The sequence below is a fragment of the Hypomesus nipponensis genome, chromosome 15 (assembly GCF_054491055.1).
Source record: "Hypomesus nipponensis isolate SF chromosome 15, ASM5449105v1, whole genome shotgun sequence".
NCBI lineage: Eukaryota > Metazoa > Chordata > Actinopteri > Osmeriformes > Osmeridae > Hypomesus > Hypomesus nipponensis.
Genome location: NC_140375.1, coordinates 16,270,467 through 16,296,985, shown reverse-complemented (window position 1 = coordinate 16,296,985; position 26,519 = coordinate 16,270,467). Strand labels below are relative to the sequence as shown.

The following is a 26,519-nucleotide window of genomic DNA, read 5'->3' as shown; positions in this document are numbered from 1 at the left end:
TGAGCCAGACTTGGCAATATGAGGTCAAAACATAGCGGGTGTGTTCGTGGTGGCACTTTGCACTTCAGGTCAAGTAGATGTTGGTTGCAACTGTCATAGCTGAGAATAGCCTATTACATTACATTAGTACACAGACGGGATTAAAGTGACGTGTTATTAACACGGCTTTGTTGGTTCCGTGAGCGGAGGCAGATATCTGGTGAAATCCCTAGAGAGAGGAGGAGATCACATGAACTATTTTAAAAAGCAGGATCTGGTTTCTGAATTGTCTTTCCGTCGGTGTTTCCATCGTTCTGTCTCCATCACACTGCTTCCAGGCCAATAGAAGACGGAGTTCTACTCGTGGCGACAGGGCTGACATTTAACAGCCTGCGCGTGTACTGTTGATTTTTTCGTTAGATCAGTACAGTACACAACTCAGATCTCCGCATTCGTTATCCTTTAGATCTGCGATTCCCAACTGGTGGGCCGCCAAACCAATGAAAACAAAAATATGGAAAATGAATAAAAAATATTTATACATACTGTTGGTAAACGATAGTTTGCCTTTAATTCATCAATACCGAAACGCCGCTTTTGGCACATTGACAGTAGCCCAACTGACATTCTCTGCCAGATTTTCTTCCGAAACCGGAAACTTTATTCTAGTTGGTGTGTTTCACCCGGACAGGCGGACACTGGTAGTTATAGCATGGAGCCCTGTTTAGAAAACGTTAAATTGTCAAGAAAAAGTAAAGAGGAAAAGAAACTGCTCCGGAAACAAATTAAGGCCAGTCATGTTTTACTGAAACATGAGGGCATAAGTACAGTATCTCAGCCCACACAGGTAATAGATTCGATTTGTTGACAGGAGAGTAAAGCCAGCTTTATGCACATAGTAGAGGAGCTAGCTCAACCAGCTAGCTCTCACCAACACTACTTGCATGTATACTCTACTTAACTATTTTGTGTGGTGCTCTTAAATTACAATTGCAGCTAACTTTATCAACTAAGCAGGGTTAAATGTGTTCACTCTAACTAGCCACGATATTCATGTAGAACTGTAAAATGTACAGATTAAATAATGGAACACTGTCTACTGAGAAAGTCATGTGGACAAATGTTCCGACCCTTCAGAGTCTGGTTGTCGCTAACGGTGGGCTTGGCAACGGAGTGAGTCGCGAACAGCTGTTAGCAGTCCTAAAGGAAGCTGGGGAGGTAGAGACCCTCGTCATGCCCCCACACAAACCCTACGCCTTAGTCACCTACAGGTAAGGACGGGTGCTTGTTGTAGACATCTTGTTCTGAAGCGTGACGAGGTTCCTCACGTTCTGTCTTGGCCGCAGGTCACAGGACTGCGCTCAGAGAGCCCACGCCCTCCTTAACAGTAGACAGCTGTGCTGCGGAGACCAGAGTGTTGCTCTGTATCTCAGTTTTATTGACTCAGGTAAAGGGGGGTGGGGGGGTGGGGTGGACTGTATTTATCTCTAAGTGACTTAAATCGATTCACAATGGTTACGTAAATGTGTGTTTTCCTACAGCAAGCGCTTTGTGTGTTTGTGTGTGTCCGTCCATCCGTCCGTCCCTGCAGTGGTCAGCGAGAGGGAGGCATGTGTGTCCCTTCCCCCAGGGTTGCTTGTGGTTGAGGACTACGTGACCCCAGAGGAAGAGACTGTTCTTCTGGATGCCATAGACTGGTCGTCCCACGATGATGATGTCACGGGTGAGGAATTGGATCTAAAGTGTAATGGGTCAGTTTGACACATGACAGTTACCTTCGGCTGTATCTGAGATCAAAGCTCACTTGTTCCCCCCCCCCCCAGCTCAGAAAGCTCTGAAGCACAGGAGAGTGAAGCATTATGGGTACGAGTTTCGCTATGACAACAACAACGTGGACAAAGACAAACCTTTGCCTGGAGGTGTGTTGATTTGGAGATCATGTTTTACGTCTTATTCTGTGTCTGTAGTGAGGGAGACGATACATCGTTCTCATCCCTTGTCCCAGGTCTTCCACAGCCGTGCGTATCAGTTCTGGAAAGATGTGTGAAGGATGGTCATATTTCCTCTATGCCAGACCAGTTGACAGTAAACCAGTACCAGTCTGGACAAGGTAAGTTCTTGACCGTAAGAATCACCTTCTTTACCCAAATTTGGGTCTTACTACTGTAAATTTAGCAACAAAAATGCTGTGAAATGGCTGAGCAATTTAGGTGCAGTGCTCGATGTGACCACAGGAGGGTAGCAAAGCACTTTGTCAAAAAATACTCTGAAACCATAAATTGGTAGAATCCAAGTAAAGCAATACCAGGTTTTAAAGATACTTTTAATTGACTTTTAGTTAAACACATTTCAAGTGATTTGTTTTAAATTAAATGTGTGTGTGTGTGTGTTGCTCCAGGGATCCCTCCTCATGTGGACACTCACTCTGCCTTTGAGGACTCAATCCTCTCCCTCAGTCTGGGAGCCAAGGTAAAAATAGCTGTGGTGTGTGTGTGTGTGTGTGTGTGTGTGTGAGAGAGAGAGAGAGTTTTCCCCAGGGTGTGTATGTGCATCACTTCGATCAATCAGTCAAAACTCAACCAACACTTAAGTGTATATGAGATATTGAGGGTCTGGATGAGTCATTCATCCCAGGGGAATGGAGCTGAGTAGTTTCTCACAAATGTGACCTCAGGTGTGTGTGTGTGTGTGTGTGTGTGACTTCAATATTAGAAGGTAGGGCTTGGGATATGGACAAGCTTTCATCACAGAAAAACATTTTGTCCCATCCTCACTCTGTCATACACACACACAGATGCACAGAATCACACACAGTTAAAGAGCTTTTCAGTGTCCAGAGTTTTCAAAGCTCCACAGAGGGTGTTGGCTGTCTAATGGAGTGTGTGTGTGTGTCTGCAACAGGAACGTCTGTGTGTGCCTGGAAGGGTATTACAAGAACATGCACACACACACGCACAAATACCCTCTCCATGGGAAAGTTCCATCTCATAGACTGATTTGATGACGCGTGTCTTTAAGGAGATAACTTAGTTCCTTTGGTAATGAGAAAGAGAGATAACTGAGCGAGAGAGGTTCACAAAGAGAGAGGGGGGGGAGAGAGTGATAGAAAATGAGAGATGGAGAGAGAGCGGGTGAAGAGCAATCTGTCTGCATGAAGCTGTTTCTTGTCATTCCTCCAAGAGGCATGGTGAGGCATGGACAGGCGGGGGGTGGGGGTGGGGGGGAAGCTACGCACTGACAAGGAACCCACTTTAGATTCATCTGTCGGACCACCGGGGGTTGATTCTGATGCGACACTGATGGCAGTGAGGGGGGGGGGGGGATGTTTGAATGCGACTCTAGTCCGCTCTGCCGTGTCTTCGGCGCAGGGTTGTCGTTAGCAACAGCCTGCCCTCTGTCAACTCATCAATCACTCACCGCAAAGCAGATGTGGTGTGTGATGTCACGTCTGTGGGTCTGGGTGGTGGTGTGTCTGCTTTTGAGAGCCATTCCAAAGGGAAGTTCTCTCTCTGGAGTAGTTAGCTTGTGCGCTGTCTGGATTGATGGTCCTGATGAGGACATGGTCTCTGTGAGGCAGAGGGCAGTTTAGAAGGACGTGTCTTTTAATATGTGGCCCTGAGGTGGGGAGGAAACAGGAACACATCGGCAGTTTGGAGTGATCGTTGGAAGCACTGTGTTTGGAGTGATCGTTGGAAGCACTGTGTTTGGAGTGATCGTTGGAAGCACTGTGTTTGGAGTGATCGTTGGAAGCACTGTGTTTGGAGTGATCGTTGGAAGCACTGTGTTTGGAGTGATCGTTGGAAGCACTGTGTTTGGAGTGATCGTTGGAAGCACTGTGTTTGGAGTGATCGTTGGAAGCACTGTGTTTGGAGTGATCGTTGGAAGCACTGTGTTTGGAGTGATCGTTGGAAGCACTGTGTTTGGAGTGATCGTTGGAAGCACTGTGTTTGGAGTGATCGTTGGAAGCACTGTGTTTGGAGTGATCGTTGGAAGCACTGTGTTTGGAGTGATCGTTGGAAGCACTGTGTTTCCACAATTCTACTGAATCGTCCATCTTGTGTAATTGGGTTGCTCTTGATAATGTCCATTGCTTGAACTGGGTTCAACTTTGTGTGTGTGTGTGTGTGTGTGTGTGTTTATATGTTTCAAGTAGCAAGGGGGCTCAGTTCTGTGTGTCGTGTGTGTGTGTGTGAGGGAGTGATGAATTACTGAGTGTTGTAGCGTAGCACAGCTGTCGGGAGCAGGATTGATTTGGTCACAGTCCACCGGGCTCATTGATTGGTTGAATCTCCCCGAAGGTTCACGGACCAGGAAGAAAGCACAGGTCTATCATCAGGCCAACAAGTGTGTGTGTGTGTGTGTGTGTGTGTGTGGTTATGATCAGTCGTAGTCTCTCTCTCTCTGTCTCTCTTTCTCTCTCTTTTACACACACACACACGCACACACACACACACACACACACACGCACACACACGCACACACACACACACACACAGCCTCCTTGATTAGAGCAGATGAGAGGGCTGCACTGTCTTTCTGGGCTCAGGTGTGTGTGTGTGGAGGTTTGTCTCTGCGACTGGGACCTAAAAATAGTCAGCCATGCTCCAGCGTTGCCCTTTGTCCGGCTCCAAACTGCCTGTGACTCAGTCTGGTCTCCAGGCCATGTTTCTGTAGCGCAGTCCCTCTGCCTCACTGCTGTCCCTCTGCCTCACTGCTGTCCCTCTGCCTCACTGCTGTCCCTCTGCCTCACTGCTGTCCCTCTGCCTCACTGCTGTCCCTCTGCCTCACTGCTGTCCCTCTGCCTCACTGCTGTCCCTCTGCCTCACTGCTGTCCCTCTGCCTCACTGCTTGCTGTCCCTCTGCCTCACTGCTTGCTGTCCCTCTGCCTCACTGCTGTCCCTCTGCCTCACTGCTGTCCCTCTGCCTCACTGCTGTCCCTCTGCCTCACTGCTGTCCCTCTGCCTCACTGCTATCCTTCTGAATCACTGCTGTCCCTCTGCCTCACTGCTGTCCTTCTGACTCACTGCTGTCCCTCTGCCTCACTGCTGTCCTTCTGACTCACTGCTGTCCCTCTGCCTCACTGCTGTCCTTCTGACTCACTGCTGTCCCTCTGACTCACTGCTGTCCTTCTGACTCACTGCTGATACGTCTCCCTCGTCTCACTTCCTCTAATGTCACGTGACATCACTCCTGTCGCCCCCAGACTGTGATGGAGTTCCGGCACCCCGACGGTCGCCAGGTTGCTGTGGTGTTGCCAGGGCGGAGCCTCTTGGTGATGAAGGGAGAGAGCAGACACCTGTGGACTCATGGGTGAGAGATGGACAGAGAGAAAGAGAGAGAATCAGGAAGAGAGACATCAGTGAAGGAGTGTTAGGCGTGGTTAGTTCACCCTGTCCTCTGCTCCCCAGGATCACCCCCAGGAAGTTTGATGTGGTCCCGGCCTGCGACCCACAATCCCCTGCCGGCGTGACCTCTGACCTCAGTAACCATGGTAACTTGACCCTGAGCAAGAGGGGCACCAGGACCTCTCTGACCTTCCGGAAGATCCGCTTCACCCCATGTGACTGTGGTGAGCTCCCCTGCGTCTGTAGGATTTATTGTGTGTGTGTGTGTGTGAGCGATAAGTAAAGACCAACCATCTCTCTGTCTCCACAGCCTTTCCCTCCGCCTGCGACAGCCAGCGCCCCACCCCCGCCCCCGCCTCCCCCCCCTCGCTCCCCCGCTGCCCCTCCGAGGCTGCTCGTCTGGAGGAGCAGTACGTGCACCGCGTCTACGACAGCATCGCCGCCCACTTCAGCGGCACGCGCCACTCCCCCTGGCCGCGCGTCTGCCACTTCCTGGCCGCGCTCCCGCCGGGAGGCCTCGTGGCAGACGTGGGCTGCGGCAACGGGAAGTACCTGGGGGTCAACCCGGAAGTGATCACGGTGAGCCCGCGGGCAGACGTAGGTCATCGTACGTTTGTAGCACCTGTTAGTAAACCACAGATCAGTCCAGGTGCATAGTCACATGATCTACTGAGAGGGAAGAGAGAGGGCTCTGGTGGAGGTCCTGGTGGAGGTCCTGGTGGAGGTTCTGTTGGAGGTCCTGGTGGAGGTCCTGGTGGAGGTTCTGAGTGGCGGTCGTACCAGGGAACTGTTGACAACAACTCAATTAAATTAGCTGAGACCCCTGGCCCCCTGGCCCATTAACACCAGCTACTTTGAAAGCTTCTAATTGAAATGAAAAAGTTGACCTTTGTATAGCTGTCATTGTGTCTGAGAGAGAGAGAAAGAGAGAGAGATGTGAGAGAGAAGTTGTGACGCAAAGTGGTGTGTATTTAATGATGGGTGTGTGTGTGCGGGGGCACCAGTGTGTGTGTTTTAACAGCAGGAAATATCCCGCAGCCTCTCCCCGGACCTTCTCTCTGTAGGCTGGAGTGAGTGACTCAGGAAACAGGAAACATAATTACATTTCTCCCTGAGCACAAGTTTTATTGAAAATATTATGGCTATCAATTTCCCCTTCCTAACACTCCCCCTTCTACTCCCGTACTCTCTCTTTCATTCTCTCTCTCTTTCATTCTCTCTCTTTCATTCTCTCTCTCTTTCATTCTCTCTCTGTCTTTCATTCTCTCTCTTTCATTCTGTCTTCCTACTCCCCTGTCTCTCCATTCCTCCCTCTCTCCCATCCTCCCCCCCTATCTCTCTCTTCTTCTACTCTATCCAGCTCTTGTGAGTTCTGGTGGCTGGAGCTACAGTAATGTATCCAGTCTTTCATTATGTGGGCTAAGTAGGCTGACCTGATAAGGACTGCTTCATTATGGTGACTCCCTGCAGACATGTGCACCCGCAGGCCCTCACAGATCTGGGAGCAGCTGTCGTGCCTCGTAATAAAAGCTCTGGTTGGAGAACAGACATAAGCACAGATCTGAGACCAGCTCTTAACACCTTAAAGAGTCAGGTCAATGCTACATGCAGGTTCACGCCAGGGAAGTCGTTCCACACTGAGCTAGTTTAGTTTTAGACAAAATATCCACCTAGGTGGCTGGTGAGGTTGAACTATGTGTTAATGTGTGTGTGTGTGTCCTGTAGGTGGGCTGTGACCACAGCAGTGTGCTGGTCCAGATCTGCTTAGAGAGAGGACACTTGGCGTTTGTGTCGGACGCCCTCAATGTTCCACTATGCAGCGAGACTTTCGACGCCTGCATTTCCATAGCTGTCATACACCACTTCTCCACACAGGCAAGTGTGCGCACACACACACACACACACGGCTCAGTAATATCTGAACACGTACAGATTTTTATCATGTCCTCCTCTCGTACAACAATGGAGGTCATCCCAAATCACGTGTATGATCGTTCTCCTGATGACTTGTCATAAAAATGAAAGCAGTCTCGTTAGTAAAGCACTGATTGAATTACCTGTTATATGATGGCTGTGTGTATGCATGTGTGTATTTAATGATGGACGTGTGTGTCGTTAATGATGTGTTTTTCGCTGTGTGTGTGTGTGTGTAGGAGCGGAGGTTGGCGGCAGTGAAGGAGCTCACCAGGCTGTTGAAGCCGGGAGGAAAGGCCCTGATCTATGTCTGGGCTCTGGAGCAGGAGCACAACAAGCAGAGGTCCAAGTACCTCCGTGAGCCCCGCGGCCCTTCAGGCACGGCCACGGACGCCTCCATAGTGGACTCCATTCAGGAGACTGGGCGGCCCACAGGCAATGGCCAGGACTACAAAGAGCACCCTGCTGGGACGGAGGACACCTCAGCCTCTGTGCAGGTGTCTCCTGGGAAAGACAGTTCTACCAAGTTGAGTGTCCACACCAACCGCACCGCCTTCAACTCCCAGGACTTGCTGGTCCCCTGGCACCTGAAGGGTGGAGGGGAGGAAAGGAGGAGGAAAGAGGGTGTAAAGGGGGAGGGTGGTGGGGGAGGAGGACCCAGAAATACTCCTGAGCCCTGTTCTAATGCTGACCTCCAGACCTCTGTCTCCAGCCCTGACCCCAAGCATGACCCCAGCCCAAAGACCGGGCCTGTGTTCCACCGCTTTTACCACGTGTTCCAGCAGGGGGAGCTGGAGAGACTGTGTGGCAGGGTGAGAGGGGTGAGGGTGGAGAGTAGTTACCATGACCAGGGGAACTGGTGTGTCATACTGGAGAAGACTACTGGAGACTGCTAATACCAGGACTGATGGAGAACAAGACCTAGAGACTGGGCCGCAACACCCCCTAGGGGGTATAAATAAAGTTTTTTCATCCAGTTGAATTTACGAACATGCGCCAGTGCTTGTCAGAAAAAGACAATTATATGGCCTGATGATGCGTTTTATCTTCACTGATTACTTTTGATGATTGGAGAAACTTGGAAAGATTACACGTCCTTCAAATAAAATGTGGAGGGGATGAAATGTTCAGGTGTTATGCATTCAGTTCAACCTTCAACGCATACAGTCTTTTCTGGTGTTAACGTTGGTGTTATGTTCTTTTGCTATGTAGTTTACCAGATGCAAGACTAAAGAGATAAGCACCTTTTGTGTCTCTTTGACTCTCCTTTCTACCTACCATTTTCATCTTTATTGTTATAAACTCGTAAGGCACTTGTCCATTTGGATAGGCTGACTCTCTGTTGACTACACCTGGAAGAGAACACACACACACACACATTCACAGGGTAAGTTTGAAGAGGCGCAGTAAAGACAGAATGAATCCCAGGATAATAGCCTCTTGATGCTGACTGGCGAGGAGGCCGTTATGCGGTGAGCCCCTTCGATAATTGGGGACCGGCTCCCGGTAAATTACCCCTGGGCTGCCTCGGTCCATCGGGAATGAAATGCGAGCCGGCCTGTCAGCGTGGTTAAAAGCAGGCGGCCGCGGCTGGTTCCAGTGCGCCCAGTGTTTTCTCTATCGATTGCTGTGCCGCTGCGATTGTGCCTGGCTACAGAAAGGCACTTGACATTTGAGAAAATTGCACAAGGCAAGATGTGCCTACCCACTGAGTATTGATCCTACAGTAATGCACTTAAATTCTATTTAGGCTCAGATGGTACGTGTATTGTCAGGGTCAAATGCCATTTGTCAGTGGCATTGCTGGCAGATTTGGCCCTTAAGACGTATGATGTAAGATGTTGATGTACGAGCTGCATATCAATTTCAGGCAATGCGAACCGGTGTTGCAAAACGTGAGGTCCCCGTTGAGGTCATTTTAACTGCTCTTAATAATTATCTCTGTTACAATAGCCTACGGGTTACAATAAGGCTCCATGGATCAGTAGCCTACTGATCGGACATAGGTCACAATTCCCACCACGAGAATGTGCTGTACCCCTATGGATAGTAGCCTACAGTACTAACCTGCCATCGTCTAGTTCCCAGGCTAACAAAGAAACTACATTACCCAGAAACAGGGTTAAGAGTAAGGACGTTTTACGACACCAAAGTTCAGTTTACAGCAAAACATGGCAGCGTTCGGAGGTAGTTTTGAAAGCGCTAACAACATCGAGGATAGGAAGGAATATAAGCGTAAAGCCAGACAAGAGGTTCTTGAAAAGGTATTGGTTCATTTCCTAGATATATTCTGGCTTTCGCGTGTAATGTGAGAGGGTGTAAGGTCTATCTTAGCTTGCTAGGCAAGGTGCTATGAGGTAGCTAAAATGCTAACTAGCTAACCAGTTTGTGAAGGTCTGGAATACGTCAAATGTATCGATTCTAGCTATTTACTGTCATATAGTGTCCTTTCAGTCTAACATGTGAGTACATTGGCTCGTGTCTGTGTCAAAGACACAGGAAGTGAGATAGAATAATTGAGGTAATCATGAGTTTGACTCCACACCAGGAGACCGATGGCAGGACAAACACTGCTGAAGAGAGATAGCAGCTATGATGCAGTTGCAGGCGCACACACGAACTCACTCACACACACGCTTACTGACGTGCTTTGTCATCTTTGTAGACACTAGGAGAGGTTAGCCGAGGCGATTGTTACAATGCTGTACACACACACGTATTCACAGACCCGTCTTCTTATGCTGTGATGTCTGTTATCACCGAAGCACCTGTGTTAACATTGTTTGCTTCATCAAACACACAAGGTCACACTCTTTCACAGAGTGCGTGCGTGTGTGCATTGCAAGGTGCTTTATAGCGCCTTCTATTGGAAACGAGCGTCCTTTTTGTGTTTTAGGGGCAAAAAGGAAGATTGATAGTTTCCGAAAGGAGACAAAGCGAGGAAGTGCTGAGGAAACAGCCCTGTACTAACCTGCTCCCCTCCCCTCTTCTCCCCAGGCCAAGCAGCAGTATGAGAAGGAGGAGAGGAAGAAGGAACTGAAGAGGCAGAGAGGAGAGGACACCTGGATGCTCCCTGAAGTGGACCTCAGACTGCAGGAGATAGAGCAGGTGAGGTCAACTACGACATCACCGTGGCAACCCTTCCACCTTGGTTCCCATCGGACACGGAACTGTCCTTGATAGCAGAGAGAGAGAGTAGACCAGGCAAAACATTTATTTACTCAACCCTTAACCCCCCTTTTTTTCCCCCCACACCACAGGAAGTCTCCGGAAAGGGAAAGAAGAAGAAAGAGAAGAAGTCGAAAAAGAGCAAGAAGGAGAAGAAGAAAAAGGGGAAAAAGGAGAAGAAGAGTGCAGTGGGGGGTGATGGGTCCAGCAACAGCTCAGCGGTCAGACCTCATTACACTCATGATAAAAAATGTATCCTTCCGCCACGCGATGCAGTTAATAAGTTGTTGTGTTTACGTTCTCTCTCTCTTTCTCTCTCTCTCCCCGCGCCAGGAATCTGAGGACGAGTGGGTGGAGTCTCAGGCCCAGACGGAGGCCCCAGTCAAAGCCTGGAAGATTCCTACTGACACCAAGCCCGCAGAGAGCACCTCTCTCCCAGCCACAAACAACCAGGTGGGTTGGACCGTGTGCGTGTTTGATGTGCCTCCACAAAAGAGACAAAGAGGAGGTCCTCTCATCAATACTGGGCTGATTGATGAGAGGAGGTCCTCTCATCAATCAGTCTCACTGACGAGGGATTGGGGTCAGAGGACCCCAATCCCTCGTCAGTGAGACTGATGCAAACAAATACAGAAAAAAACTCACAACGCACAGCCAGTTAACTAAGCCTCATATTAGTTAATCATAGTTACAATAATAGACCTGTGTGGATATGAGCTTGTTGTGCATCCATGAGTACACACACACACACACACACACACAGTTGGGTGCATTAGTGTGGTTCAATGTGCATCGATCAGTGTTGTACTTGGGAGTTCTGACCCAAAATAACTAGGTTTCTATGGAGGTCAGAGTATTTGTAAGACTGCTATTGATCATTGATTTGCTATGCTCCGATGCCCCTCTCCTCTGTTGACTGCTGGGCTCCTCTCTCTGTATTCTTCTTCTCTTTGTCTCTTCTCCCACTGATGATCATCTTTTCCGTCTGTCCACCCCGCCGCCCGTCCTGGTTGCAGAGAGATGAATGGATGACCTTTGACTTCCTGACGATGAAAACCACGTCCACCACTGAGAAGAGGGCGGAAAAGGAGAGGCAGAAAGAGGAGCAACGAGAGAAGGAACGCCTTGTGGAACAGGTGGGTGCGTGTGTCTATGGGTGTGTGTGTGTGGGTGGTATTCGACTGAAAGACAAGTACTGATATGACTTGACCATATTGTGTGTGTGTTTTCCCAGGCTGGCCTACACAAGTTAGAGCTAAACCCCTTCTGGAAGGACGGCGGTAGCGGCCTGCCCACGGAGGCCAGTACCAACACTGCGGTACAGAAAGGTAAACACCCGGTCCTGAAACGTAACTCAACCCTGAGTGCCCTGAACACCCCCCCCCCCCATCTGCCCTTCCCAGTTCAAAGCGATGCTGGCTGCTTTCAGGACTGCCCCTTTAATCTTCTCCAGACTGTTCTCCCTCCCTCTTTCGCTCCATCCTCCCACCCCCCTCCCCTCATCCCCTCACTCCCATCCACCCTCACCCCCTCACTCACTCCCTCCCCCCTCCCTCACCCCCTCCCCCCCCTCACTCCCTCACCCCCTCACTCCCTCCTCCTATTTAAAGTCGTCTCAGCCCTTGTCTCCTCCCTGTACACTAAACACTGTGTACCTTCGCCTCTTTGAAATGTAGAGACCCGTTTAAACTTTTGATCTCACGTCCCATCCCTCACGCTCTCTCTCTCTCTCTTAATGATTTATGTTTACTGCCTCTGCTCCCCTGTGCTAACCTGCTGAACTCCTCTACCCATAACCCTCCTCTGCACCGCCGAAAGGGCGGCTTATCTCCTGTTTTTAGAGATGGTGTTCTTTACACACGCACTCAAACAGCCAGAGCAGCTTGATGCACTGCCAACCTCCCGACCCTCACTGTAAATCTGTCCCAATATTACAGCAGGCGCAAGGGGCAGGGAGGGGAGGGGGGTGGGGACGAGTGGAGAAGAGATGGGGTGAATGGAGGATGTGCATGATTGCAAATGGGGTAAGAAGGAGAGAGAGAGCTCAAAAAGTGAACTGACAGGAGGAGAGTGCAGATAAAATAAAATAAAAAAAGTTGTGTTGGTGAAAGAGACTGAAAAAGAGACTGACTCAGGGATTTAGAGAGGCTGATGCAGGAAGGAGAGAGCAAAGAGGAAGACAAAGGAGAGACGCCCTAAGCTGACAGCAGAAGTATGTGTGTGTGTGTGTGTGTGTGTGTGTGTGTGTGTGTGTGAGAGAGAGAGAGAGAGAGGCTTATCTCTACCCAGTATGCATGTTATTTTCTCCCCCAGGAGAAGGTATGTATCCCCGGTAAGCCTCTCTCCAACAGCATGGCATAATAAGCAGACTGAAGTATCACCACACACACACACACACACACACACACACACACACTTGGATTCATCTCTGTAAATTGTATGCCAGCAGGGAATAGTGTTTACCTCATCATGCTGCATTTGATTGATTGGGGTCATAGAGAGGTATGTTTGGGGAAAGTGTGTGTGTGTGTGTGTATGTACACACGATAAGGCAGTTTGTTTCACTAACAACTGCATTGGATCATTCTAAAAGTCCCCTGATTATTAGTTGTGTGGCAGGGTCCATTCTCTGTATGGAATCAATCTGGATCTTTGATGTGAAATGTCCTTATTTAGAGACAAACTGAGGGGAGACACAAACAGCTGGTCTCTCCGGTCAGGTGCATGATGGGATGTCTGCCTGTGAAATGAAGGAGCAGAGGTTTCCCACAGTGGAGTCTAACTGTAGCTTTCCTCCTTCCTCGACTCCCACTCTTCTCTTGCCTCCTCCCTGTCCTCCCCCTGACCTCCCCCCCAACTCTCTTCCTCCTCGTCCCCCTTCCTTGTCCCTCTGACCTCCCCCTCCCCCAACTCTTCCTCTTCGTCCCCCTGACATCCCCCCCCCCCCCCAGCTGCGGTTGTAGATGACGGGGGGCTGAGCTGGTTGAGGAAGAGCTACCAGAGGATGAAGGAGCAGGCAGAGAGAGAGCAGCGCAGCCTGGACGCTGTGGTGTCCGAGAGATACGGAGTGAGATACACGCACACACACACACGCAGGCACACACACACACGCAGGCACACACAAACACACACACACGCAGGCACACACACACACACACACGCAGGCACACACAAACACACACACACGCAGGCACACACACACACACGCACACACGCAGGCACACACAAACACACACGCAGGCACACACACACGCAGGCACACACACATACACACACACAGGCACGCACACACACACACACACACACGCAGGCACGTACACACACACGCACGCGCACATACATACACACACACGCATGCATGCCACCTGTGTATACATTCTCACAGGCAAACATACACATACTGTTTATTTAGTACATTGTGATACACACCGACACTTTGGCTCTAATACTTTCTTGCAGACTTTATGCGCATTGCGTACACTCACTCACTCACACTCTCACACACACACACACACACACTCACTCACACTCTATCTCCTTGGTTAAGTCTCTCCCTGCAGTGTCAGCATTTGTGTCTAAAGTCGACAGGAGAAATCTTTCCGCTTGTCAGAAACAGAGGCACATACCGCTATGCACCATGGGAAATTACTGCTCACCTGTGTGTGTGTGTGTGTGTGCGCGCGCGCGTGTGTGTGCTCTTGGGTGCGTGCATGTTTCACTCCCTGTAGTCCATGGAACAGTTTCAAAAGAGGCTGGATGAGGCTGAGAGAGCGGTTTATGGAGAGAGGAGAGGAGAGGGGGAGGGGATGTGGAGAGGGGGAAGAGGAGGAAGAGGAGGATGGAGGAGAGGAGGAGGAGGAGAGGAGGGGATGCAGAGGGGGGAAGAGGGGGGTGGAGAGGAGATGATGAGGGAAAGGGCAAAGAGAGGTGGAGGAGGAGAGAGGGAGATGGGATAGACGGAGAGAGTTGGAGGAGACCGAATGCGGAGCGTGGCTTTCCGGCTAGGGATGAAGAGAGGGATGGCAGAAGAGAGGAGAGAGGGAGGGAGAGAGACAGAGAGAGTCAAGGGCAGAGAGATGTGGAGCGTGATAGAGGTCGCGATGGGGAGAGAGAGAGGGAGAGATACAGGGATAGAGAAAGAGAGAGGTTTGGAGACAGAGAGAGGGATGGAGACAGAGAAAGAGAGAGGGATAGAGACAGAGAAAGAGAGAGGGATAGAGACAGAGAAAGAGAGAGGGATAGAGACAGAGAAAGAGAGAGGGATAGAGACAGAGAAAGAGAGAGGGATAGAGACAGAGAAAGAGAGAGGGATGGAGACAGAGAAAGAGAGAGAGACAGTGACAGACCCAGGGGAGCTCCAGACAGGCCCCAGCACAAGGACAACCGAGCCCACCGAGAAGGCTCCTCTCCTGGGTCGGGCCGGTCCCAAACGCCCCTCTCCCTTGGATCTCTGAAAAACCGCTTCCTCAAGCCCTGTGAGGATGAAGACGATGAAAGAGGTGAGTAGAGGACCTGCGGAGGGAACATTCCAGATCTTCCAGACTGTGTTCCCCAACACCTTCTTTCCTCTCCAGGTCCGTCCCCAGCTTCCACCAAACCCTCCGCAACCTTCCTCAAACCCAGCTCCGATGATGAGGCTCCAGATCAGAGGACAGCCAGACCAGCCTGGAGGAAGGGAGGCTCAAGGCAGGATCCTGTTCCTGGACAACCAGACCAGGAGCAAGCAACGCCCTCTCCAGACCAAGATCCACGTGACAGCAAAGCTGCTGTGGCCTCACCCAGGTCAGAAAACTTTCAAAAGGCTCCATTGGTAAAAAAAAAAAAAAAAATAGAGAAAAAAAAAAAAATGAAATGAATACATGTCCCCTCTAATCTGATTGTCCTGTCTGTCCTCATGGTCAATCCCTCCTGAGAATGCCTTTAGATATCATCCATTTGTCTTCCTGGCCCAGTTTGAGTCTAGCCTTCAAGCTGTGCTCTTAATGGCCAGCCTGACCTCTTACCCAAGATTGAGGATCCCACAAGATCCTCTGAATATCTGAACTCTGCTCCCTCACTCATTTATACTGTTCTTCAAGTTGAAGAGGTTGTACACAAACACACACACATTCTTTCTCTTTTTCTGCTGGCCACTACATAAAGAACAACCTGTTCCCTCTCTCTCTCTGTCTCTGTCTCTGTCTCTGTCTCTCTGTCTCTCTCTCCTCCTGACCCTATCTGCTCTTTGAAGAAACTTTCCTAATTCTTCATCCTGACTCTTTAGAACAACCTCACAGATGAGTTTCTCGTCCTCCTTCTCCTCCCATCTTTAACTGCAGTCGCTCTCCTCGTCCTCCTTCTCCTCCCATCTTTAACTGCAGTCGCTCTCCTCGTCCTCCTTCTCCTCCCATCTTTAACTGCAGTCGCTCTCCTCGTCCTCCTTCTCCTCCCATCTTTAACTGCAGTCGCTCTCCTCGTCCTCCTTCTCCTCCCATCTTTAACTGCAGTCGCTCTCCTCGTCCTCCTTCTCCTCCCATCTTTAACTGCAGTCGCTCTCCTCGTCCTCCTTCTCCTCCCATCTTTAACTGCAGTTGCTCTCCTCGTCCTCCTTCTCCTCCCATCTTTAACTGCAGTCGCTCTCCTCGTCCTCCTTCTCCTCCCATCTTTAACTGCAGTCGCTCTCCTCGTCCTCCTTCTCCTCCCATCTTTAACTGCAGTCGCTCTCCTCGTCCACCTGGCAGCCAGTCATCCGCGGTCACTTGATCTCTGTTATCACTTCACGCACCATCAAACATCAAAATGATGTGTTCATATACCACTACCCTGCTTTCTCTCCCTGTCTCTCTCTCTCTCTCTCTCTCTCTCTTCCACCTTTACCCCCCCCCCCTGTTCCTCACCATCATTACCTTGTCATTAGCTTAGTCATTAAGGTAAACCTGAAAGCCCCCAAAAAATCTCCGGCATGAAATGAATCTTTTGTTTCGTACCAGATGGAAATGAGGCTATTAGGCTGGGGGGGAGGGTGGGGGCTTCAGGGACAGAGTCTCAGGGACAACTAAGTGGAACACAGCCTGTTGGGGGATTGATTTTGGAGCTGGCGTTCTCTGGGACAGCTTCTTGATGAATGCTCGGATTCCTTCGCTCGGCAAAGGGCATCCTGGGGCCCGAATAGAAGTGCGACCCAGAGTCCTCCTCACTCACGTCCTCCCCCAGGTCAGAGCCTTCCTCACTCACGTCCTCCCCCAGGTCAGAGCCCTCCTCACTCACGTCCTCCCCCAGGTCAGAGCCCTGCTCACTCACGTCCTCCCCCAGGTCAGAGCCCTGCTCACTCACGTCCTCCCCCCAGGTCAGAGCCCTGCTCACTCACGTCCTCCCCCAGGTCAGGGCCCTGCTCGCTCACGTCCTCCCCCCAGGTCAGAGCCCTCCTCACTCACGTCCTCCCCCAGGTCAGAGCCCTCCTCACTCACGTCCTCCCCCAGGTCAGAGCCCTGCTCGCTCACGTCCTCCCCCAGGTCAGAGCCCTCCTCACTCACGTCCTCCCCCAGGTCAGAGCCCTCCTCACTCACGTCCTCCCCCAGGTCAGAGCCCTGCTCGCTCACGTCCTCCCCCAGGTCAGAGCCCTCCTCACTCACGTCCTCCCCCAGGTCAGAGCCCTCCTCACTCACGTCCTCCCCCCAGGTCAGAGCCCTCCTCACTCACGTCCTCCCCCAGGTCAGAGCCCTCCTCACTCACGTCCTCTCCCAGGTCAGAGCCCTCCTCACTCACGTCCTCCCCCAGGTCAGAGCCCTGCTCACTCACGTCCTCCCCCCAGGTCAGAGCCCTCCTCACTCACGTCCTCCCCCAGGTCAGAGCCCTGCTCGCTCACGTCTTCTCCCAGGTCAGAGCCCTGCTCGCTCACGTCCTCCCCCAGGTCAGAGCCCTGCTCGCTCACGTCCTCCCCCAGGTCAGAGCCCTGCTAACTCACGTCCTCCTGTATGCCCTCTCCCCAGGTCAGAGAGTGAGAGTGAGGAAGAGGAGGTGCCGCTGCTGTCAGATGAGGAGATGAACAGATTGGGGGCCAAGCTGGTCAAGGCAGAGATCATGGGCAACACGGTGAGGTCATCCAGGAGGCTGTCAAATACATCATGCTGGCTATTAAATACATCATGCTGGCTATCAAATACATCATGCCAGCTGTCAAATACATTATACTGGCTATCGAATACATCGTAAAGTTTAACAAATACATCCTAAAGTCTAACAAATGCATCATACAGGCTGTGAACTTCACCACACAGGCTAAATACATTATGCATTTTGTTACACATACAAGCATCATATATGTACAATCACATAATCAAATACGTAATGGCACCAAACACAAATTCATTAGTAAATAGTTATTGATCAGATGTACCTAGTAACTATCCATCTGGATGCTGTTCAAACACCCTCCCTCGCTCGCTCGCTCGCTCATGTACACACATACACACACACACAAGTTTAACAGACCATTGAGATGTCAGATGGAGGATTGATGGACTTTTGCGTGTCAGCGATAGTTAAGTGCCTTTTAACAGTGAAGCACTTGGCTACTGTATCTGGAAGAAGAACTACATTGGCATCTGTCACTCAATACCGTTTTTAAGTGGTGTGTGTGTGTGTGTGTGGTGAAGGGGCAGAGAGCCTGTCGGTAGACAATAAAACAAGACAGACACACACACACACACCATCCCTAGTGGCTTCCTCTGTTGTTTTCTCTTATGAATGTATGCACTTCTCACCGAGAGAAATGTAGACACAGACAGAGAGAGAGAGAGAGCGACAGAGAGCGACAGAGAGCGACAGAGAGCGACAGAGAGCGACAGAGAGCGACAGAGAGCGACAGAGAGCGACAGAGAGCGACAGAGAGCGACAGAGAGAGACAGAGAGAGACAGAGAGAGACAGAGAGAGACAGAGAGAGACAGACAGACAGACATCGTCATGATCTGTGTCCGATAGTGTCATCTGTTAGTCATCAGATCAGCCAGTTATAAATAGTCTTCTCTCTGCCCCCTCACACACACACGCACACATACATACACACATCAGTACCTGAAAACTATTCACTGTCACAGAATTGACCCTCTTACAGCACAAGGCACTGTGCATGTGTTGAACCTGTCCTGAGGTGTGTGTGTTCATGTTCCTCAGGCTCTGGTGGATAAACTGAAGCAGCAGCTGGAGTCGGCTCGTAAAGCCAGAGAGAACCACCACGCACGGAGAGCAGCGATGGTCGAGAAGGTGAGGCAGGATGGGATATAGACTCTTAGCATCCACTACATGGGAAAAAAGCAGTTCAGCTTGATCTCTTGTCTCTCTATCTCCCTCTCTTTCTGTCTGTCTCTGTCCCTTACTCGCTCTCCCTCTGGGCGAATCCCTGCTGTCGTGCCAGTAGAGTTATTCACTCCTGTGTTGATGTTTACATGTTCTGCCTTCCTAGATTTATACCTGAGAGTTAGACCTGCACGTACAGACACACGCGTGCACACAGACAAGTGAACCTTAAGATGCACAGCTGAATCTAGGCTCAGTCATAAGTGTGTTCCAGCCTCAGTCAGGACGTGTTTCTCTAAACACTGAGGCCATCTCTCTCTTTTATTACACATCTGGCTCAAATAAAGCGGCTTATTGCACCTTTTAAAAACCAACCAGACTTATGGACACTTGACAACTGGGCTGAAGGTGATCTCTTCCTTCCTTCCTTCCTTCCTTCCTTCCTTCCTTCCTTCCTTCCTTCCTTCCTTCCTTCCTTCCTTCCCTCCCTCCTCTCTCTCTGCTTCTCTCTCTCTGCCTCTCTCTCTCTGCCTCTCTCTCTATCTTGGCCTCTCTCTCTTCCCCGTAAACGGTGTTCTCTCTTGTAGCTGTCCACCGCTTCTGACCCGTCCGGTTCAGTGTCTTGCGTCTCCGAGTGTGTTCTGGTCCTGTGCTCTGGTTGTCATAGTAACCCACGTGCCGCCATGATTCCAGGTACCGGGTCAGAGCGAGGAGGATCAGGAAGTGCTTTTGTTCAGGACCGACCAATCGGGTCGTGCTTGGCCGGTTAACGCCCCCTCTGGAACTCAGGAGCCCCATGGAGGACGCAGGAAGAAGAAGGCGGTGAGAGTGTGTGTGTGTGTGTGTGTGTGTGTGTGGGGGTGTGTGTGGGTGTGTGTGTGTGTGTGTGGGTGTGTGTGTGTGGGGGTGTGTGTGTGTGTGTGTGTGTGTGTGTGTGTGTGTGTGTGTGTGTGTGTGTGTGTGGGGGTGTGTTTGTTTCCAACTTTGTATGGGTGGCCAGAGGTTTTGTTGTTTGTAGTGTGAGATACAGATATAGATGTGTGTGTGTTATGTGATCAGTATGTGTAAGATGAAACATGATAGTATCGCCTGTCTTGACTTGCCCAGGAGTGAAACAAATTGAATGAGTTACATCAACACACAAACACACATATATCAAATATCTCTTTCCCTTTCACTTACACACACCATGATTAACTGTGCTTGTGTAAACAATGTATTCTGTATTTATGTTCTAATGAGTTCTTGAAGGATTTCAGACTTCCGGCACAACCCCCCTCTATCTTATCTTATTTTATATGACCTCCCTCTCCCCTCCTCCTCTCCCCTCTCCCTCTCCCCCCTCCCTCTCCCCTCCTCCTCTCCCCTCTCCCTCTCCCCTCCTCCCCTCCTCCTCTCCCCCTCCCTCTCCCCTCCTCCTCTCCCCTCTCCCTCTCCCCTCTCCTCCCGCCTCCCTCTCCCCTCCTCCTCTCCCTTCTCCCTCTCCCCTCCTCCTCTCCCCTCTCCCTCTCCCCTCCTCCTCTCCCCTCTCCCCCTCCCTCTCCCCTCCTCCTCTCCCCTCTCCCCCCTCCCTCTCCCCTCCTCCTCTCCCCTCTCCCTCCTCCTCTCCCCCTCCCTCTCCCCTCTCCTCCCGCCTCCCTCTCCCCTCCTCCTCTCCCCTCTCCCTCTCCCCTCCTCCCCTCCTCCTCTCCCCTCTCCCTCTCCCCTCCTCCTCTCCCCTCTCCCTCTCCTCTCTCCTCCCGCCTCCCTCCATCCAGATTGAGACCCACCAGAATGGAGACCGGGTGAGGTACTTCCAGGATGACGATGGTGTGGGTCTTCAGGAGATGGTGCGCAGGGAGAAGATGAGCTCTGCCCAGGATCAGAACGCCCTCTACTCACGCATGGCTGGCAAGGTACACCTGCTGCACCAACCTGGCAACCCAGGCCGTAACACATGACACTCGACATCACATGTCTTGTGTTCTGCTCCTCTCTCTTGCCAACCGTCTCTGGAGGAGGGGATCCCTCTCTGAATTGCTCCTCCCAAGGTTTCTTCCATTTTTTCTCCCGTTGGGAGTTTTTCTGGGAGTTTTTCCTTGTCTTCCTTGAGGGTTTAGGTTGGTTGAGGGGCAGTTCTATGGGCGTATGTGAAGCCCTCTGTGACATGCTTACGTGTAAAAAGGGCTATACAAATAAATTTGATTTGATTTGATTTGATTTGACATCAAAACAGCACTATACACATAGACGTCAAGTATGCTGCATTTTATAGATGTATTACACCAACATGTTGCAGATCTGGCAACCCAGCTTTTTCCAACCTGGAAACGTGACATTGTGCAACGGAATGCAGGCTGCATTCCCGTTGATGTAACAATGTATGAAAATGTTTTGTAGACCAGCATGAAACGTTCTGTGCCCAAATGTTTCATTCTCATTTAACTTGAGTTTGCTGGCCACTGTAGTTGTGCCGACACACATGCACGCACACACACACACACACGCACACACACACACTCTGGAGGACAATCTGTCTCTGTAAAGGTGGGCAAAACCCCAGAGGATTTTGGGTAATAAGTAGAGAGTGAGTCACAGTGGCGCCCTGATGACCTCATCAGTCAGTGCCAGGAGCTGAATGGTCCCCCAGGTGTGTGTGTGTGTGTGTGTGTTCCTGCCTCTGTTCAGGTTAGACCGTCCCCACACCCTAACACACACTCACACACTCATCTCAGAGCGATGCTAGGACACATTCAGCAGACAGGGTGTGGAAGGTCTGAGTGCTCACACACACACACACACACACATGTGACACCAATTGGAAACGCTGGGAGAGCAGCATGGTCCTTGGCCTGATTTAGGAGCAGCACTAAGGCTGCCCAGTCTCCAGGGAGGGGGCAGAGTGAACAGCCTTCTGGGAGTTGTAGTGTCAGATTGACAGTTGCTTCACAGCCGCTCTGGCCCGTGTTCTCCAAACGGACGTAGAGGAGCAGATGGCAGGAACAGGCCTGTGTGTGTGTGTGTGTGTGTGTGTGTGTGTGTGTGTGTGTGTGTGTGTGTGTGTGTGTGTGTGTGTGTGTGTGTGTGTGTGTGTGTGTGTGTGTGTGTGTGTGTGTGTGTGTGTGTGTGTGTGTGTGTGTGTGTGTGTGTGTGTGTGTGTGTGTGTGTGTGTGTGTGTAAGACAGAGAAAGGGACGTGGACAGAGTCTGTCAGTCTGCATGTTTCCCCTGTGCTTTAAATGAGCTGTTGTGCACATGCTCATCTTTCTCTCTCACGTTCTGTCCTCCTGTCTCTGTACTTCTATGGTAGTCTCTCTCTCTCTCTCTCTCCACCTTTATACCTGGAGAGATGCAGATTTGTATTTTTTTTTGGGGGGGGGGGGGGGGGTCCGAAGTGCGTGTTTGACAGTGAGATAATTTTGTATTTATTAATAAACTCTATGAGACGTCAGAGTTGCCATGGCAATTTAAAATGAAAGTGACAAACGCTGCACATTTGAGCTCACTGTGTGTGCCGTCTCCACACACACTCACACACACACACACGCACACACACACACACTCTCTGCTCTATCTCCTCAGCGGTGCTATAGGCTCTATAAATAATGTTACAGTTACCATGGCGCACAGTGTATAAATACTAGATCCAATCAGTTATATATTTATTATGTGGACTGAGAGAGAAGAGCATATTGTCTCTCCATGGTCCTTCTTCTGCCTCTCTATAGAAACACAGTCAGAAGCAACACCTATGGCTGTCTCTGGCTGGGCCTGGTGTACCAGTAACACCTGGATGGGTTTATAGGAGACCCTGTGCTGGCTGGGTTTATAGTGGGCCCTGTGCTGGCTGGGTTTATAGGAGACCCTGTGCTGGCTGGGTTTATAGTGGGCCCTGTGCTGGCTGGGTTTATAGGAGACCCTGTGCTGGCTGGGTTTATAGGAGACCCTGTGCTGGCTGAGTTTATAGGAGGCCCTGTGCTGGCTGGGTTTATAGTGGGCCCTGTGCTGGCTGGGTTTATAGGAGACCCTGTGCTGGCTGGGTTTATAGGAGACCCTGTGCTGGCTGAGTTTATAGGAGACCCTGTGCTGGCTGGGTTTATAGTGGGCCCTGTGCTGGCTGGGTTTATAGTGGGCCCTGTGCTGGCTGGGTTTATAGTGGGCCCTGTTAAAGAGACCAGCGCTCAGCCTACATCTGCTTCTTTGGTCCATCCTCTCATTACCTGTGTAATCAGGCTGGCATTATGAAGGCTACACACACCCAAACTCTAACCCAAATACACACACAGGCTTATCACATCCCAACACACAGTAAGCTGCTTTAGCAGAGAGACAGTGTGCGTCCGGTCTGCCTGTTAAAGAATGAGGCCGTAGGAGCAGAGATTACAACTGGAATTAGGAAGAGATTATTAGAGTTGATATCGCTGTGGTACTAGTTCTCTCCTGTGCGTGGAACACACACACACACACGTACGCACAATAACTCACTAAAGGTCTGTGGATGTAAATGTACTCAGGCCACAATCAATAGCAATGATTGATTATCTGGGCTCAGATGAGAGCTACTGATTCAGCGCGAGTCCTCACATCTACAGGTTGGAGAATGAGATGGTGTGCCCAGGTGCGACATGGGTAATGCAGTTGTTTCTCTAACGTCTAATTTAGCGGAGTGTACATGTGACGGAATGCATACTTAAACAAGGAGGCACCAGCACTTGCACAATGCCAACAAGCATGTTTTGTGTGTAAACACACACACACACACACACACACTCTGTCTCTCTCCAGCCATGTTCACAGCTCCCACACAAACCCGGACTTGTCGCTGGTCTCCATGGAGACAACGCCGTCTGACGTAGAAAGTGGAACCATGGAGTCGATGTGTTCCATACGAGAGCTCTCTTCTAGGACCTCTCTCACACATGAATGCTTCCTGCTATCAGGGCATACATATTGAACACACACACACACACACACACAGGCTATGTGCAGGCTCTGCGCACATACACTCATGTGTGAATGTGCCATGCGCACGCACACACACACACACACACACACTAGGGACTTGTTACACACAAAGTACACCCAGCGCAGAATAAGATTTTCCAATCAGGACAGTCGGTCGATCAGTAGTATGTTGTGAAGCCCCACTTACACCCCAGTGTTGTGACAGGAACACAGTGGACCACTGGGTTGGGGTTTGATCTGGGTTAGCTGAACTGATGTTGACCAGCACACTCGTGTGAAAGCTGTGCTATACATCTCATCTCCTTCCTCTCTCCCCTTTCTGCCTCTCTATGTCCCTCCATCCATCCCTTTCAACCTACCTCCGTTCTTCCCTCATTCCCTGTTTTTCTCCTTCTGCCCCTCCCTCTGTCCCCCTCCCCTCTCTGCCCCCCTCTCCCCACCTCCCTCTCCCCACCTCCCTCTCCCCACCTCCCTGTCCCCCCCCTCCCTCTCCCCACCTCCCTGTCCCCCCCTGCCTCTCCCCACCTCCCTCTCCCCACCTCCCTCTCCCCACCTCCCTGTCCCCCCCCTCCCTCTCCCCCCTCCCTCTCCCCACCTCCCTCTCCCCACCTCCCTCTCCCCACCTCCCTCTCCCCCCTCCCTCCCTCCTAGATGATGGGCAAGACAGATGGAGATAACTTCACGCTGGATGACATGTTTGTGTCGAGTGCGGCCCAGCGGGAGGGCGAGGGCCGGGACGAGGAGCGGATGAGGGCCAGGGCCGTCCAGGAGCACCGCCGGCTGGCCGCCACCATGGACAGATGCCCGCACTGCTTCAGTAACCCGGAGCTGCAGAAACACCTGCTCATCGCCATAGGGAGCAAGGTAGGAGACGGGCTCCTCTCCAGGGGGTTCCCAAACGCTATTTTTACCGCATACGAGTATTTCAAGAGCGTGTGTGTGTGTGTGTGTCCAGGCATATCTCAGCCTGCCAAGCGGCATGTCCATGACGGAGGGTCACTGCCTCATCGCCCCGCTGCAGCATCACTGCTCTGCCACCGGATTGGACGAGGACGTGTGGACTGAGATGCAGGTCTGACCAATGAAGTCGCCCCGTTATCCCCCCCCCCCCCCCCCATCCTCCATTACACTAGCCCCGCCCCCAGCATGTCTTAGGAAATGCGATCTGTCTGGATCAGATTTGAGATATTAAACTGAACTCCGGGCTTTCGCCCTGTCCCATTGGCAGGGGTTTCGCCGTGCGTTAGTGCGCATGTTTGAGTCCCAGGAAGAGGACTGTGTCTTCATGGAGACCCACATGAACCTCAAGAGACGCCAGCACATGGTCATAGAGTGCATCCCCCTGCCCAGGGAGCTAGGGGACATGGCCCCCATTTACTTCAAGGTAATTGTGTGTGTGTGTGTGTAGTGTTGAGTGCATTACTGTTGAATAAAAAGCCTTGGGCTACGTGTGTGTGTCCGGAGAGCCTTTATGTTGCGTGTGTGTGTGTGTGTTCTCCTGCAGAAAGCCATCATGGAGTGTGATGAGGAGTGCTACGTGTGTGTGTCCGGAGAGCCTTTATGTTGCGTGTGTGTGTGTTCTCCTGCAGAAAGCCATCATGGAGTGTGATGAGGAGTGCTACGTGTGTGTGTCCGGAGAGCCTTTATGTTGCGTGTGTGTGTGTGTGTTCTCCTGCAGAAAGCCATCATGGAGTGTGATGAGGAGTGCTACGTGTGTGTGTCCGGAGAGCCTTTATGTTGCGTGTGTGTGTGTGTGTGTGTGTTCTCCTGCAGAAAGCCATCATGGAGTGTGATGAGGAGTGCTACGTGTGTGTGTCCGGAGAGCCTTTATGTTGCGTGTGTGTGTGTGTGTTCTCCTGCAGAAAGCCATCATGGAGTGTGATGAGGAGTGCTACGTGTGTGTGTTCTCCTGCAGAAAGCCATCATGGAGTGTGATGAGGAGTGCTACGTGTGTGTGTGTGTGTTCTCCTGCAGAAAGCCATCATGGAGTGTGATGAGGAGTGGGCCATGAATAAGAAAGTGGTTGACCTCTCGTCTAAAGACGTCCGCCAAGCGGTGAGTCCTTTCCACCTGTCTGTCTCTTCTCATGCAGTCCCTCCCTCCCTCTTCCTCTTTGTGTTTGTTCTTTCAGCCTCTCTCTGAGTCAGAGGAGGTGGAGGTAATCAACAAGTGATGAGTGCCTGTTTCATGTAAACAATACCTAAACCACACCACTGTGTGTGTGTGTGTGTTTGTCTGCTATCCAGGTCCCTCGAGGTCTCCCCTACTTTGCGGTCGACTTTGGTTTGCAGGGCGGCTTTGCTCACGTCATTGAGAATGAACTCAAGTTCCCTCACTACTTTGGCAAGGTACGTAAGGCGGATAGACGTGTGTGAGAGACCAATAACTGACGACCGGTATTTTAGTAGTTTGTGAGTGTTTATGGGGTGATTCTTGTGTCCTATCTCATTGTGTGTGTGTGTGTGTCCCATCTCTGTGTGTGTGTGTGTGTCCTATCTCTTTGGGTGTGTGTGTCCTATATCTCTGTGTGTGTGTGTGTGTGTGTGTCCTATATCTGTGTGTGTGTGTCCAGGAGATTGTGGGAGGGATGATGGACCTGGAGCCCCGTCGATGGAGGAAGCCAATCAGAGAGAACTTTGATGACCAGAGGAAGAAGGTTCTTCAGTTCTCTCAGTGGTGGAAACCTTTTGACTGCACAAAGACTTCGACTTAGACACACACACACTGTATGTAAGACCTTTAGTAGACTATTAGTGGATGTCCGAAAATGTAATTGAACATGCAAAGACTGGAAATCTCATTGTCGTGTTAAAATTGTAACACAATGGTCATGTATGTTTTTAAAAAGTTGCTATTTTACCAGTAAAGAACAAATGAATATAAAAAAAAGGATGA

At 50.9% G+C, this 26,519-nt stretch overlaps 2 protein-coding genes across 3 annotated transcripts; both read left to right on the top strand.

The window, feature by feature from the left end:
- The first annotated feature begins 675 nt into the window (after positions 1–675).
- alkbh8 (alkB homolog 8, tRNA methyltransferase) lies at positions 676–8,483 on the top strand. Of its 2 annotated transcripts, XM_084675158.1 has the most exons (13): positions 676–826; positions 1,117–1,250; positions 1,326–1,426; positions 1,571–1,702; positions 1,803–1,898; positions 1,985–2,089; positions 2,378–2,448; positions 5,183–5,289; positions 5,388–5,548; positions 5,635–5,903; positions 6,811–6,918; positions 7,050–7,199; positions 7,478–8,483. In XM_084675158.1, the coding sequence occupies exons 1-13, from the start codon at positions 692–694 to the stop codon at positions 8,132–8,134; spliced, it is 2,226 nt and encodes a 741-aa protein (XP_084531284.1). In that variant the 5' UTR covers positions 676–691; the 3' UTR covers positions 8,135–8,483. The 2 variants fall into 2 exon arrangements, with proteins under 2 accessions (XP_084531284.1, XP_084531285.1); XM_084675159.1 differs by lacking the exon at positions 6,811–6,918.
- Positions 8,484–9,391: 908 nt separating this feature from the next.
- On the top strand, positions 9,392–26,519 carry cwf19l2 (CWF19 like cell cycle control factor 2). The gene is made up of 21 exons (XM_084674945.1): positions 9,392–9,502; positions 10,236–10,346; positions 10,499–10,627; positions 10,740–10,859; positions 11,423–11,542; positions 11,641–11,734; positions 13,358–13,473; positions 14,135–14,214; positions 14,259–14,358; positions 14,581–14,905; positions 14,981–15,188; positions 17,375–17,477; positions 18,559–18,648; positions 19,375–19,503; positions 20,439–20,576; positions 24,276–24,488; positions 24,580–24,696; positions 24,853–25,008; positions 25,599–25,679; positions 25,871–25,972; positions 26,197–26,519. The coding sequence occupies exons 1-21, from the start codon at positions 9,410–9,412 to the stop codon at positions 26,335–26,337; spliced, it is 2,766 nt and encodes a 921-aa protein (XP_084531071.1). The 5' UTR covers positions 9,392–9,409; the 3' UTR covers positions 26,338–26,519.